A 14904-nucleotide genomic window follows, 5' to 3' on the forward strand; every position below is an offset into this window, starting at 1 on the left:
GAGAAAAAATGAGGATGACTCAATGGGTTACAGAAGGGTTTTTTTTAATTATCTGTAATTAGTGGGAAAGAAAATATGTGGACTCTATTAAAAATAAGCTCTTTATTTTTGAGGGGAAAAAACCACCATAAAGAACAGGAATGCTGTTCCCTTTTATTTACATGAATTGAGATAATTGGGACTCTCAGGATTAATGTAAGGTTCCGTCATAAATAATACCACCATCTGTGATAAATAGATGCTTCTCTCTTTGAATAGATGCAGCAAAACATCCCCAAACCATATGCTATATGAACATCAAATGTAGTTATTTAAATTCTGCTGTAAATGCTTACATTATGCAACTATAAATCTCTCCCGATGTTTGAAGATGATCATTTTTTTTTTTTTTTGCATCCATTTCCAAACTGTCTTGCAGGCATAGTAAGAGGTATGTTTACATTTTGGATCAATGAATAAACGTGGTATCTTTGTCAGATTGTAAAGAGAGCCCTGAAGAAAACACCAAGAAAGTACTCATCTGCATGAAACACAACTCTTAGAAAGGCTTCCTCTGTATCAGAGGCCAGCAAACAATAGCTCACAGGCACATCCTGCCACCACCACGTTTTGCATGGCCGGTGAACTAAGGATACCCTTACATTTTTAAGTGGTTGGGAAAAGAAACATTTTAAAGGAGAATGTTTCTGATGTGATAATTCTATGAAATTCTGGTTTCAGTGTCCATAAATAAAGTTTTATTGGAGCACAGGCACAACTGTGTCTACATTGGTCCTTGGCTGCCCTCTTGCTATAACAGCAGGGATAAGTAATTGCAACACCGTCCATTCCTCCATTAAGCCTAAGATGTTTACTCTCTGGGCTGTAACAGAAAAAATGTGCTGATCCCTTCTTTCTGTGACTTGTGAAGCTAGATCACCTCAGTGGATAAAGCCAACCTGTATCATCTTAGAAGCTTTTGGCTGAGAGTAAGAGAACATGCCTGTGCTCTATGGTCATGCGCTGGTTCCTATAACACAAAGGGCGATGGAGAGGCAGGATTCAGGGTGTGTGTATTCAGTGGTCCTCCCTGTGGTACTAAGACACAGGATCCTGCCACTGTGCCTCCCCCACCCTGGCTTTGTCTCGGGATTTCATTCAATTTCAGGATGGATGGCAGTATTAGTGGGGTGAGCTGGTCTTTCACTCGCCTCTGGGAAGAAAGGCGTTTGCTGCCGTGATTCTTTTTAGGGGCGAGGGCTTCCCTCCCAGGAGTCCCAGCAAACCTCCCCTCGTGGCTCCTGTGTACAAAGTGGCCAAAGGTATGGTTCCCCAACCTCAGCACCATTGACCTTTGGGGTCAGCTAATTCTGAGTTTGGGGGAGTGGGGTGGTCCTACGCATGGAAGGTATTGAGAAGCATCCCTGGCCTCGAGCCAGTAGCATCTTCCCCCTGCCTCTATCCATGTCAGTCAAACTGTTTTCCATGGGCGTGAAACCATACAGTACTTATATTTCTCCATCTGATGTATTTCACTCAGCATAATGCTCTCAAGATTCATCTGTGTTGTCTCAAATGGCAAGATTTCATCTTGTTTATGGCTGAGTAGTAATCTATTATATGTAGATGTGTAGATAGATACATCTATAGATATATGGATATAGAGATACCTAGATAGACATCAATATCTATCTCTATAGATAGATAGATATTTAGATATCACATATTCTTTATCCATGTATCTGTTGATGGGTACTTAGGGCACTTAGGTTGTTTCCATATCTTGGCTATTGTAAACAGTGCCACAGTGAACACAGGGCTGCAGATATCGTTTTGAATTAGTGTTTTTGTATTCTTTAGATAAATACCCAGAAGTAAGATAGCTGGATCATATAGCAGTTCTATTCTTTTTTTTTAATAAACTTATTTATTTCTTTTTATTTTTGACTGCGTTGGCTCTTCATTGCTGCATGTGGGCTTTCTCTAGTTGTGGTGAGCAGGGGCTACTCTTCGTTGTGGTGTGTGGGCTTCTCAGTGCGGTGGCTTCTCTCATTGTGCAGCACAGGCTCTAAGCACACGGGCTTCAGTAGTTGTGGTGCATGAGCTTAGTTGCTCCTCAGCATGTGGGATCTTCCCAGAACAGGGATCGAACCCATGTCCCCTGCATTGGCAGGTGGATTCTTAACCACTGCACCACCTGGGAAGTCCATATGAGTTCTATTCTTAATGTTTTGAGGAATCTCCCTACTATCTTCCCTAGTGGCTGCACCAGTTTACATTCCCACCAACCAACCACCCACCCAACCAGAAACCAAAGTAAGTGAACAAACAAAACAAACAAACAAAAACAAACATGTAGATATAGAGAACAGAGTAGTGGTTACCAGGGGAGAGTTGGGGGGGAGGGGTGGGGAGGGAGAGGGGGGAGAGGGGTAAAGGGGATTGACTGTGTGCTGATGGCTGGAAACCAGTATTTGGTGGTGAGTATGTTCTAGGGTTCATAGAAGTAGAAATACACATGAAACATATAATGTTACAAATTAGTATCACCTCAATTAGAAAAATACATTTAAAATTTTTAAAAAAAAATTTTAAAAAGCTACATCAAGAAAAAAAAATTCTCCAGACATTTCCCGATATGCCCCAGCGGACAAAGTTGCCTCTATGTGGGAACCACAGGTTTGGGCCTATGCAGAACTGAACGAGGTACTGGAAACAGATCTGGAATTCCCTGTGTGGTTTAAACCAGGGATTGGCAAACACTGGACCATCGGCCACATCCATCCCACCACTTGTTTTTGTGTGGTCCACAGGTTGCTTCAAGGTGATGTAAAAATGTAAGACCGGTAAAACATAAAAATGTAAATGGTTACATTTTAACTTGTTATATAAGTACCTATGTAATGTTGATTTTGCTTTGTGTGCAAGGCCTAAGGTGTTTATTATACAGCCCTTTAAGAAAAAAAAAATGTGCCAACCCCCAGGTTAGACCAGTGGTTCTCAACCCTTATCTTTATACAAGGGTGAGTCAAAAATTATCCTCACTCTGGCTGTAGAATTTATTTTAATTAACTTTTAGAAAAGACAAATACATCATTTTTCAACATAATCTCCTTGCTTTACAATACACTTTGTCCATCTGTCAATAAGCTTTCGTATTCCCTCATTAAAAAATGTTTTAGGCTGAGCTGAGAGCCACGAATGCACCGCTGTCTTTGCTTCATTGGAAGTGAATCTTTGTCCTCGTAGAGCTGCTTTCAGGGGACCAAACAGGTGAAGGTCCAATGGAGTAAGATTAAGATTATAGGGAGAATGCTTTAACACCTCAAAACAAAATTTTTGCAGAGTGTCGACAGTATGGGTAGAAGTGTGAGGAAATGCACACCCTCAGACCACAAAAAACGAATCACCGCACACTGCTCTTCTTTCGTGCAGATCACACGTGGGGCATCCATTTTTGCTTGCACCGCACTTACAGATGAACTGATGTAACACGTTCACACCTTCACAGCAGTGACTGGGGAGACAGTGGCCTTGAATGGAAAGCGCCGATAAGACAGTGCGGCCAACAGAAGTTTTAATATAACCGAAGTGTGGATAATTTTTGACTTAACCCTCGTAGATCCTAAAATTAAACTCATAATGTTATAAACTATCTTTATACATAATTAGAAAACACATCAGTGTAGTGCCCTGTCTTAGAGATGAAAAATATGACCAAAATCATCTACAGTAAAATAATACTTTAATATACGTACGTATAGGAAGATCAAATGAAGTCATCAGATACTTGCCCACGTGTTTAGAGTCAGCGTGGGTGTGTCAGCCACAAAAGGAAACTGGTGTAGCTGTGTTTGGGCAACTTGGATTTCACAAGCAGCTGGGGCATTGATCATATAATTTTTCAAAAGGGTAAACAACTTTTTAGTAAAGTTTCATCAAATTAAAGTACAACCTGCACCCCAGTAGTTGCAATACTGGAAAATGCGCAATAGGTTTCGCTGTGGCCCCTCCTTCAATATGGGGGCAGGTTCTTGGCTTGGATAGCTCTAATAGGTTTCTCACCTTTGTGAGTGCCCAGGGGGACAGTCAGAGGTCATGCAGGACCGGAGCAACCCATCTATTGCCTGGTGCTGTCTCGGGCCTTGCAGGATATCTAGCAGAGCTGGACATCCAGCAGAGCTGGACCCGCTCTCTAAATGTCAGTGGCTGTCCTCGCTCTAGTCACTGTGATAACCAACTCCACCTCTACGAATACCCCGAATGCTGTCTGTGGTTGGCTAAATAACACCCCCACCCACCCCTACCAAGGTGTCTATTTATCAATTGTCAGAGCCTGTGAATATGTGACCTGCCCTGGCAAAGGGACTTTGCAGATGTGACTCCGTGGAAGATTCTGAGATGTGGAGATGGCCCAGGAACACCCAGTTGGGCTGATATAACCACAGAGGTCCTTATAAGAGGGAGCCCAGAGGTAGGAGGAAAGAGAAGCTGGAAGTTTCTGGCTTTGAAGAGGGAGGAAGGAAGGGGGACCAGGAGCCAAGGAGCACAGGTGCCTCTAGAAAATGGAAAAAGCAAGGAAACTGGTACTCCCCTGAAGTCTCTCTCTAGAAGGATCGCAACTCTGCTGACCACTTTCTATCCTCGAGAACTATAAATAAAGGTTTCTTGTTGTTGTTTTACGCTATTAAGTTTGTGGTAATTTGTTACAGCCGCAACAAATACATACATCAAATACAAACTAATACAGACATCATCTTTTGGGGGAGCTCTGTCTTGAGCCAGTCGGAGCCCCTGTGAACCTGGGGTCTGAGCCACATTGCAGGGTTGGATGGGAGGGATCAGCCTCACGGACCATTTGCCAAATGCAGTGCAGTTAAAAGATTGCATTTTATTTTATTTATTTTTGAAATTTATTTATTTATTTATTTATTTATTTATTTATTTATTTGGCTGTGTTGGGTCTTAGTTGTGGCACACAGAATCTTTCGTTGCAGCGTGCAGCTTTCTCTCTAGTTGTGGCGTGCGGGTTTTCTCTTCTCTAGTTGTGGCGTGCACGGGATCCAGAGCGTGTGAGCTCTGCAGTTTGCAGCATGCAGGCTCTCTAGTTGACGCACGTGAGCTCAGTAGTTGTGGCGCACGGGCTTACTGGCCCTTGCAATCAGGGATCAAACTGCATCTCCTGCTATTGGAAGGAGGCTTCTTTACCACTGGACCACCAGGGAAGCCCCAAAAGTTTTAATTTTAGATTTAGAACTTTGCCTGGCAAATATTTCCCTCTGTGTCTCCCCCAGGCACTGTTCTCATGCTGAGAAAGTGTAAGCTTCTGAGTGTTTTAAAGGGTTCGTCTTTGCAAGGCATGACCCCTTTGCTCCACTGCCAGTGGCCTGATTGAGGAGCAGCTGAGCGTGATTATGGACTTTTCCCAGAGAAGAGGTGGTGGGGATACACCCCAGGGCCTCCAGAGGGAATATAAGTACCTGCTCCTTTAAAGGAGAGTTTTACTGTTTCCAAATTGCAAACCACACTATGTAATTTCAGCAGAGGATAAGGGGGCCGTGGGGGGAGCTGTTCAGAAGAGACATCGAAATCAAATAATCCATTTATCAAGGTGCCTTTTGTCTCAAGAAAAAAAGGTAAGAATGTGTCATATTTAGCGGAGAGAGACATTCTGTGTCTCACCGATGGTAATAAATCACAACAGTGGACAGAGAGGAAGAAACCCTCAAAGTGCTCAGGCCGGCTTGTGTTTCCAGTACGCTTGGTGACTTGGAAGGAAAATCCAATGAGGGTTTTTTTTTTGAGGCATGCGGCAAAAAGCAGGCTTCTGTTTCGCAGGTTTCTGCTATCATATGGGTAAACTGGAAATGTCAGAATAGGCCACTTGGAGTTAGAAAAAGAGCCCACCCCTCTCTATTTCTGATTTATTTTCTCACATGTCTGTCACCCAGTTTTTTGTTTTTGTTTTTTTTATGAATTACGGTTCTCAACTATTTTTTCATGTTTCTGTAGCCTGAAAACCTTATCAACAGGATTGGAATCATGGTATTGATAATAACAGGAACAGAAACTTCTCCCCAGTTATTAGGCATGTTTTACATGCTGGGTACTTTGTTTATTGCTCTAAGTGAATTGGTTTTGATAATTCCCACTATAAAGATGAAGATTCTGAAACTCAAAAGTTTAAGGTATTTGAAAAAAAAAAAAAACTTTACCTATTACATTGGGGACAGGGATTCATTTTTGGATGTGGTCTGGCTTTGGGAATGCTCTTAACCACTAGGATGCATTCTTCTTGCTGAGCTGGAGTAGGTTTGCTTAAAACCCACCCTCCTGTCTCTTTGGCGTCTGTGACAAACCACTGAACACTTGCTGTGTATCCTGTTAGATCGGGGTTTCTCGTCCTCGGCACTACTGGCATTTTGGGCTGGAAAATTCTTTGTGGTGGGGGGCTGTCCCGTGCATTGTAGGATGTTCTCGGATCGCTGGTCTCACCCCACTAGGTGACAGTAGTACGCCTTCCCCCCAGATGTGAAAATCAAAAACGTCTCCTGTAGACGTTGCCAGGTGTCTTCAGGGTGCAAAGTTCACCCTTAGTTGAGAACCTCTGATACTGTTTTAGAAGGACCTTTGCACATCATAAAACAGCACCACTTGTGCATCTGGGTTATTCCAGGGGTTTTTATGTGTATCTTATTCAACTGACAAGGAAAGCGGGACCTACCATTTTCACCAAGATACCATATGAGCACCCACTGCTTACTGCATTCAGAGCAACAGCGGGCCCCAGCCCCGCTTCCTAGACTGACTTCCCACTCCTCACTCACCCAGGTCCTGAGCTTGCCCTCTCCTGACCCTTTCCTAGTGCTTCCCCCCCCCCCCCGAATCCTTCCCCTATTTCACTTACCCTGCCTAGATCCAACCCATCCTTCATGTCACAACTCAGAGGGAATCAACGCTAAAGAATCCATCTCAGTCAACACATGCCAGAGCAAGCATCACGATGGAGGTGGCACATTATGTTGGCTGAAGGGTCATTTCCTCCGGTGTTGTTCCGTCTGGGTGCTAAGTGGCATGGACATCTCCTGCGTTCACTATCTCAGAATCTCAAAAACTCAATTTCCGGCAGCCGGCTTCGCAGTAGAGTTCTCTGATGAACAGCTGATGGAGGACACAATATCCCCAACACTGACAGGCAAGCAAAGATAAAGAAAATGGGTAAACAGGAAGGGAGACAGCAAATGAACGTGCTGTCAGCTGGGAGGCCAGATGTAAAGGTGCAGCTGTCAACTTTTCTTCCCCTCTCCACGTCCTTAGGAAACCAGCATTGGACTTTTCCAAGTGTATTGTTTCTGATCAGTAAAAATTACTCAATAATCCTATCTTTCTGGGAGATGCTGCTCTTAGGGGATGAACCAGAATTAGAGGGTGGATATCTGTCTGTGGTTTCCTTGCAACCAGCAGATAGAGTGTCAGGAGAGAAATACCACAGGGCTAGTAATCACCTTGGGTCCCTTAATCCACTAGATCAGGGCTACCCAAAATGTGAGATGAGCTTGGAAGATAGACAAGGTGTCAAAGCATGTAAGGGTGGAGATGGGCCTTGCACAGCTCCAGTGGGGCCGTTCTTATGAGTGTCTACAAAGTTGGGTGTTGGAGGTATCTACAAGATGGGAAACCACTGGAGTCTCACCAGTGAGAAAGTGATTCCCTTTTCAATTTTGTTTGAATTACTCTAATTCCATCAAGGAGAATGTCTTGTTGTGTCACTATATCTTTTTAGTTTCTTATACTTGATAATCTCTTGATGTTTATTAGCTACCCCATCAGGTGTTGCTACAATATATATAAAAACCACTCCCAAATTTAAAGACTTAGTTCACTTGTCAATTTCTCATGAGTCTAGGGGTGGCTGATCTTGGCTGGACTTGGCTAATTTCAGCTAGGCTCTCTCACTTGTTTGGGGGTGGCTGCAGGCTGTGGTTGGCTGATCTAAGATGGCCTCTGCTGGGATAACTCTGCTGTCCTTCACATGGTCTCTCATCCTCCAACTCTTGCAGAAATTCAAAGGAGAATTAGTGGACATCTGGGCTTGGGATTGACGTGTTGACACTTCCGCCATATTCTGCTGGCCAGAGCAAACCCAAGGCCAACTTAGATTCAAGGAGTGGGGCAACAGACTCCTAATTTTGAAGTGAAAATTGCAAAGTCACATACAAAAGGTGTAGATACAGGAGGAGAATGGGTGCCATTTTGTAATTGCTCTACGACAGGTACTGTTAGATCCTATTTAATGAAATCTATCCACCCATCTACCTACCTATGTACCCATCCTTCCATCTATCTATCCATCCAACCATTGATCCATCCATCCAAACATCTGTCCATCCATCCATCCATCCATCCATCCATCCATCCATCCATCCATCCAAACATTCATCCAACCATTGATTCATCCATCCATCCATTTATCTATGGAAACAAACTGTTCAAGAAGGTAAGACCTTGCCCAAGATCACATGGCTGTTGAGTAGATCAACCCTAGATCTCTATAGCCAAATGCCATGTCTTTTACCACTATACCAGACCTCACTCCCTTCTTGACAATGTCTATCACTTCTTGGCTCAAGAAATCTCTCATGAACTGGAAAACCTCAGAACTAGGTTCAGCAGGAAGGTATGAGCTAGGCACTTTTTGTTCCATACGAAAGATAAAAAGAAACTTAAATAATGGAAGAATCCTAAGAGAGGAGACGGCAAGACAGCAAGCCCACTCCAGCTTTATTTTATTGAAAATAAACTCAGCATTTGCTTAAAAGCAGAAGGTTCATTTTTTAGGCTTTTTTTTTTTTTAAGGAAAAAAGACAAAAAAGGAGAAAAAAAGAATTTTTATGTGCAAGCAGAATGAAGAATGGTGAGAAAGCTTGTTGACAAGCTTCCCTGTTGTAGAATACACCCTACACAGATGGGCCTTAGAATCCTTGCTCTGTTCCCTCAGAGAGTCCTTGGCCTACTACCTTTTCCAAACAAATGAGTCTCTAAATCTCTATACTTCAAGGTTTAAAAGCTTTTTTTTGGAGAGGGATGAATACATCAGAATAAAAGCATCAGATGTAGCAATTAGTCCATTGGTTTTGACGCAATTCTACAAGTTGCTTAAAGAGTCAATGATTTTCTTTAAAGACACAGAGCCAGAAACTTTTCTGGAATATTGTGCTAGGCCTTTTGAGAGTGTTTTAACCTGGTCCTGAAATGACTGGGTTAAAATGGAAGCAGTAAAGCATCCCTAAAGAGAGAGGGGCAAAGTACCCGTGTTGCTGGTGGCCTCAGAACAACACCTCTGGGCAAAGAACAGGGGAGAAAGCTATTTCTTTGAAAAGCCATCTTGACAACCCAAGTCTGTTTGGCTGCAGCACCAAAGGCAGCTTTGATCTGCTAGCCAGTGTCCCTGCCAGGAAGAGGATTAGGGGAAGTTCCAGAGGAGAGAGTCATGGGGTAGCCCTGTAGGCTAGATGGGCTGTGCTGGCTGCAGTTAAAGCAGGGACAGAAGGGGAGGTTGGAGCATTGGGGGAGAGGAATGCCCGTTTTCTCTCTCAGTATATGAATGCAGGCTTATGTGGGTTTTCTGGTCTGGTTTTGAAAGATGAAGGCCAGGTGATGGGCTTTCCTGGGTTTTGCAAAGTTAGCAACTGGGACGCAGTAACCTCTTGTGTCCTGGGTGAGCAGCAAGTCCCCAACAGTGGAAGTATCAGCCCACAGGAAAGCTTTAGAAGATAACATTCAATCAGCAAGGAGGCGGCTGCTGGCACTGCTAATGATGTAGGCGATGGACAAAGAAAGCCAGGAAGGTGGGGGTGATGTGCTGCTCTTTCCAGGCTCAGTGTTGAATCTTTAGCCTCCAGTGTACACTGACTTACCCAGCTGAAGATTCTAATCGGTGCTTCAAACTCAAGTGCACCCCAGGTCAGGGTCCAACAGGAAACATGACCAGGCAAGGCTGTCCACTGAGTCTCTTCTCTTACTGTTGCCAGGTGGGCAGACAGCCTACATGCTGCCAGTTCCTCCCATGTTTGCAGAGAAGCTGGAAACCCCATTTTAAAAACAGGTTCCCATTCATAGCATTCTTTTAAAATACTGTGGGCAGAACGGAACCCACCTGCAGGCTGAGTTGAGCGCCGTAAGGGAGTCATTTGCAATGTCTCCCAGGTTGCCGTTTTTCTTGACGTTATGATATTTTTGGCTATGCAAATGATTTTTAAAATTTTTACATAGGCACGTTTAGCACTTTTAATTGCATTTGGAGTTTGAGTCATCATTAGAAAACTTTCCCTAGGCCCAGGTTCTAGAGGAAATCACTCACTTTTTCATTCAGCACTGAACAAATGTCATTTTCTTACATCTAGACCACCGATCCATTTGAAGTTTATTCTTGTGTATGGTGTGTGGTATGGACCCAATCGTATCTTTTTGCCAAATGGCTGGCCGGTTGTCCTAGAACCATTTAAAGTCTGTCTTTGCCTCGTGATCTGTGGTGCTACCCTTAAAACATAGTGAATGTCTAGGTGTACAGGGGCTTATTGATGAACTATTCTCTTCCATAGCTCTGTGGTTTTCTCTTCATGCACCAGGTGTCATTAAATATGTTTGAAACTCATGCAAGTTATTAATAAATACACTCACTTTACACTCATACACTTGCCAGCTTTCTGTCAAGCCAGACTCCATGAATTTGCTACCGTTCAACAATTCTTAACGCACAGAAATCTTCCTTTCATAGGTTTCAGTCTAATACAAGTATATAATTTTCAGAGCAGGAAGTCACTTACTGTGCTGGTCTCGGAAGGAACGTTGGTAATTCTAAACAAGTGGACCTCAGAATGTTTACCCCTCGGTTCTAAATTCCTTGTCAATTACCTCTCCTTGCTAAATGACCTCTACCGAGCCTGAGAATAACCCCTTCTTTTTTTTTTTCTTTTCTTTCTTTCCCCGGCAGTGATCGAGGGCCGTGGGGTCACAGACAACATCCAGAGATTTTCCTCGCTGCCCCCTTACCTGCCCGTGACCTACCACGTGCTCAGAGCAGAGACCTCCTTCTTCCTGAAGGAAACCAACCAGGACTTGACACGCAACTCCAGCCTGCAGTCCCGGGTCGAGTCCTTCTTCCCCTACAAAGCCAGGCGGCCCCTGATCTTAAATGCCAGCTATGGGCCGTTTTCGGTGGAAAAGGTCGTGCCCCTGGACTTGATGTCGACATCAAACTTTTTAGGTCCAACCGACAAGGTTAGTGTCAACTGGAAGCTGAAAGCGCACATCCTGCGGGACAAGGTCTACCTGAGCCGGCCCCGCGTGCAGGTGCTGTTCCACGTGGTGGGCAGGGACTGGGACGACCCCGGCCCCACGCAGGGGCTGCCCTGCCTGCGGGTGTTCGCCTTTCGGGAGACCCGGGAGGTCAAGGGCAGCTGCCGGCTGCAGGGGGCCCTGGGGCTGTGCGTGGCGCAGCTGGAGCTGCCGGCCAGCTGGTTCGGGCCCCCCACGGTAGTGGCTGGGAGGAAGAAGTCGCCCGAGCCCCCCGAGGGCAGCCCCGTGGAGCTCTACTACGCCGTGCAGCCCGGGGACCAGCGCGTAGACTGTGTCGGCGGCGGCGACATCCGGAAGGGTAATGCCATCCGCCCCGGGAAGGATGGGCTGGGGGAAAACACGCCCCACCTGCAAAGGATCGGTGCCGTTGGGCTCTACCGGGCCCAGGACAGCGCCCAGCTCAGCGAGCTGCGTCTGGATGGCAATGTGGCCATCTGGCTGCCCTCCCGGCCCGTCAAGCAAGGAGACGTGGTCACTGCCTATGTCACCGTGGCCAGCAATTCCACTGTGGACTTCTTCATCCTGAGGTAGGTGCCCACTGTAGTCTTGGGCATGGCTAAGGTGACACTGGATGGGAAGTTGGGGCACATATTTGAGAAGATTCCGTTGTTACCACCTTCAGGGACCCTCCAGCTTCACAGTAGAAGCCAAGCTCTGTGCCTGCTCACATGCTTTCATCAGCTCCACTGTATGTAAGGGGGTGAGGGGAAGAGCGCCGAAATTGCACCCTAAAGAAACAAGACTAACTTAATCATTCTCTTTTGACCTTGAATTACCATTGAACTTAAAAAGGGATATGATTTTTTTTTAAGCTTAAATTTCTTTTTATAGATATGCAGATACTTGGTTGCATGACACAGTACATGTTCTGCTCTCTCACTTTGGGTGTAAATGTGAAAAAAGAGCCAAGGATAATATCCTTTTTTTTTTTTTTAAATTTGGTGGGGTTAAATCTTGACAGTTTGGGGCTGGGGAAATCCCTAGTTGGTGAGTACAGTTTAGCACTGATTCAGGGAATCTACCCAACAGAAGATTCTTCAGCAGAGGTATTCCTTCTCATATATAACAAAAAAGAAAACTCAGTTAAAACAACCACAGAATAACCCACCTGCCATCATCTCTGCTGGTTCAGCAAATCACCCCAAAGTTGTAATGGGCTCCAGCTCTGCGCATTGAGTCCACGATTTGGATCAGGAGTGACTGCTATCTGGGGATAATTGATACTGGGGAGAAAGCCACTTGAAGCAAATCCTCTTCAAATGTGGTACAGGATTTCAAAATAATGAAAAAATATTTGCTTGAGATTTGTTTAAAAGATAAAGATGTTAAAAATCAGAGGTTTTTTTTCTAGTATTATTAAGAAGGACTTTAGGTTATAATTGCAGCTATACTTTGGTTCTTTTGAGAATAAAAAATCACGTTGCTTGAGCTGCTTGGGAAAATATTCACAAAAGAGAATGATGGCCTCTCCTAGCAGATTTCATTTTGGTTGAAATTTTGTTGTCTGATGAGAAGAAAGGTCCTTTTTACAGAGTTTGTTTATTTTTACAAAATACATTCAAGGGTTTTAATAAGTTTCTTGAGGCATTTCTTAGTCCTTTGGATGTGAATGATTCTCTTCTGAAGTGTCTGTCTAGTCATTATCCTTGTAGTTTTTTTCTTTCAATTTCTAAGTGGACTAGTTTTACCAGATCCTTCATTGCCAGTGGTTTGGGATATGTTCAAGGGCTTTATAGCATCATTTTCAGTGACGTTATGCAATCCTGCGTCTTCTACAGAATATACAAGGGTGAGTCAAAAATTATCCACGCTCCGGTTATATTAAAACTTGTGTTGGCCACACTGTCTTATCAGCACTTTCCGTTCAAGGCTACTGTCTCCCCAGTCACTGCTGTGCAAGTGTGAACATGTTACATCAGTCCATTTGTAACTGCGGTGTGAGCAAAAATGGATGCCCCACGTGTGGTTTGCATGAGAGAAGAGCAGCGTGCAGTGATTCGTTTTTTGTGGTCTGAGGGTGTGCATTTCCACACACTTCTGCCCACACTGCTGACACTCTGCAAAAACTTTGTTTTGAGTCCTGATCTTTCTCCATAGGACTTTCACCTGTTTGGTCCCCTGAAAGCAGCCCTATGAGGACGAAAATTCACTTCTGATGAAGAAGTGAAGACAGCGGTGCATTCGTGGCTCTTGGCTCAGGCTAAAACATTTTTTTATTATTATTTTTTTGGGGGTACACAGGTTCAATCATCTGTTTTTATACACATATCCCCGTATTCCCTCCCTTCCTTGACTCCCCCACCTCGAGTACCCCCCACCCTCCCCGCCCCAGTCCTCTAAGGCATCTTCCATCCTTGAGTTGGACTCCCTTTGTTATACAACAACTTCCCACTGACTATTTTACAGTTGGTAGTATATATATGTCTGTGCTACTCTCTCGCTTCGTCTCAGTTTCCCCTTCACCCCCTGCCCCCTCCCATACCTCGAGTTCTCCAGTCCATTCTCTGTATCTACAGCCTTGTTCTTGTCACTGAGTTCATCAGTACCATTTTTAGATTCCCTATATGTGAGTTAGCATACAATATTTGTCCTTCTCTTTCTGACTTACTTCACTCTGTATGACAGATTGTAGTTCTATCCATCTCATTACATATAGCTCCATCTCATCCCTTTTTATAGCTGAGTAGTATTCCATTGTATATATATGCCACATCTTCTTTATCCATTCATTTGTTGATGAGCATTTCGGTTGCTTCCATGTCCTGGCTATTGTAAATAGTGCTGCAATAAACATTATGGTACATGTTTCTTTTGGGATTATGGTTTTCTTTGGGTATATGCCCAGTAGTGGGATTACTGGATCATATGGTAGTTCTATTTGTAGTTTTTTAAGGAACCTCCAAATTGTTTTCCATAGTGGCTGTACTAACTTACATTCCCACCAACAGTGCATGAGAGTTCCCTTTTCTCCACACCCTCTCCAACATTTGTTGTTTCCAGATTTTGTGATGATGGCCATTCTGACTGGTGTGAGGTGATACCTCATTGTGGCTTTGACTAAAACATTTTTTATGAGGGAACATGAAAGCTTGTTGGCAGATGGACAAAGTGTATTGAAAAGCAAGGCGATTATGTTGGAAAATGATGAGTTTGTCTTTTCTGAAAGTTATTTAAAACAACTTCTAGAGCCAGAGTGCGGATAATTTTTGACTCACCCTCATAAAATGGACCCTGCGGGGAATTCCCATCATATTTGCATTGATGGGTGGTCAGCCCGGCAGCCGCTGCCTTTGGAGTGAAGAAGGATAAACTCGATGTCTTAATGAAAGTGTCAGCCTTAAAACTGCAGGGCCAGGACAGGAGATATTTAGATCAAAGAATCCAGGTTTGCTTCCTCCTGCCTTGGATGGGGAAAAGATACTGATCTGGCAGATTTGAGTTTCGTTTCCACTGAGTCCCTTAGCACCCTGGTTTCGTGTCCTTCTATTGTAAAGTAAATCTATCCAGCCTGGGCTTTGGAAAGGAGGGACAGAAGACGGGGAGTCAATAGTACTGCTAACAAGTTTT

At 44.1% G+C, this 14904-nt stretch overlaps 1 protein-coding gene across 1 annotated transcript in view; it reads left to right on the forward strand.

Annotated features, from left to right (window-relative positions):
* TMEM132C (transmembrane protein 132C) overlaps positions 1-14904 on the forward strand; it is a 395705-nt gene that overhangs the window by 123741 nt on the left and 257060 nt on the right. The window contains exon 2 of the mRNA XM_057744545.1: positions 10973-11864. Coding sequence (XP_057600528.1) covers positions 10973-11864 — 892 coding nt within the window. The remainder of the gene's footprint in view (positions 1-10972; positions 11865-14904) is intronic.

The sequence above is a fragment of the Hippopotamus amphibius genome, chromosome 8 (assembly GCF_030028045.1).
Source record: "Hippopotamus amphibius kiboko isolate mHipAmp2 chromosome 8, mHipAmp2.hap2, whole genome shotgun sequence".
In the NCBI taxonomy this organism is placed as follows: Eukaryota; Metazoa; Chordata; class Mammalia; order Artiodactyla; family Hippopotamidae; genus Hippopotamus; species Hippopotamus amphibius.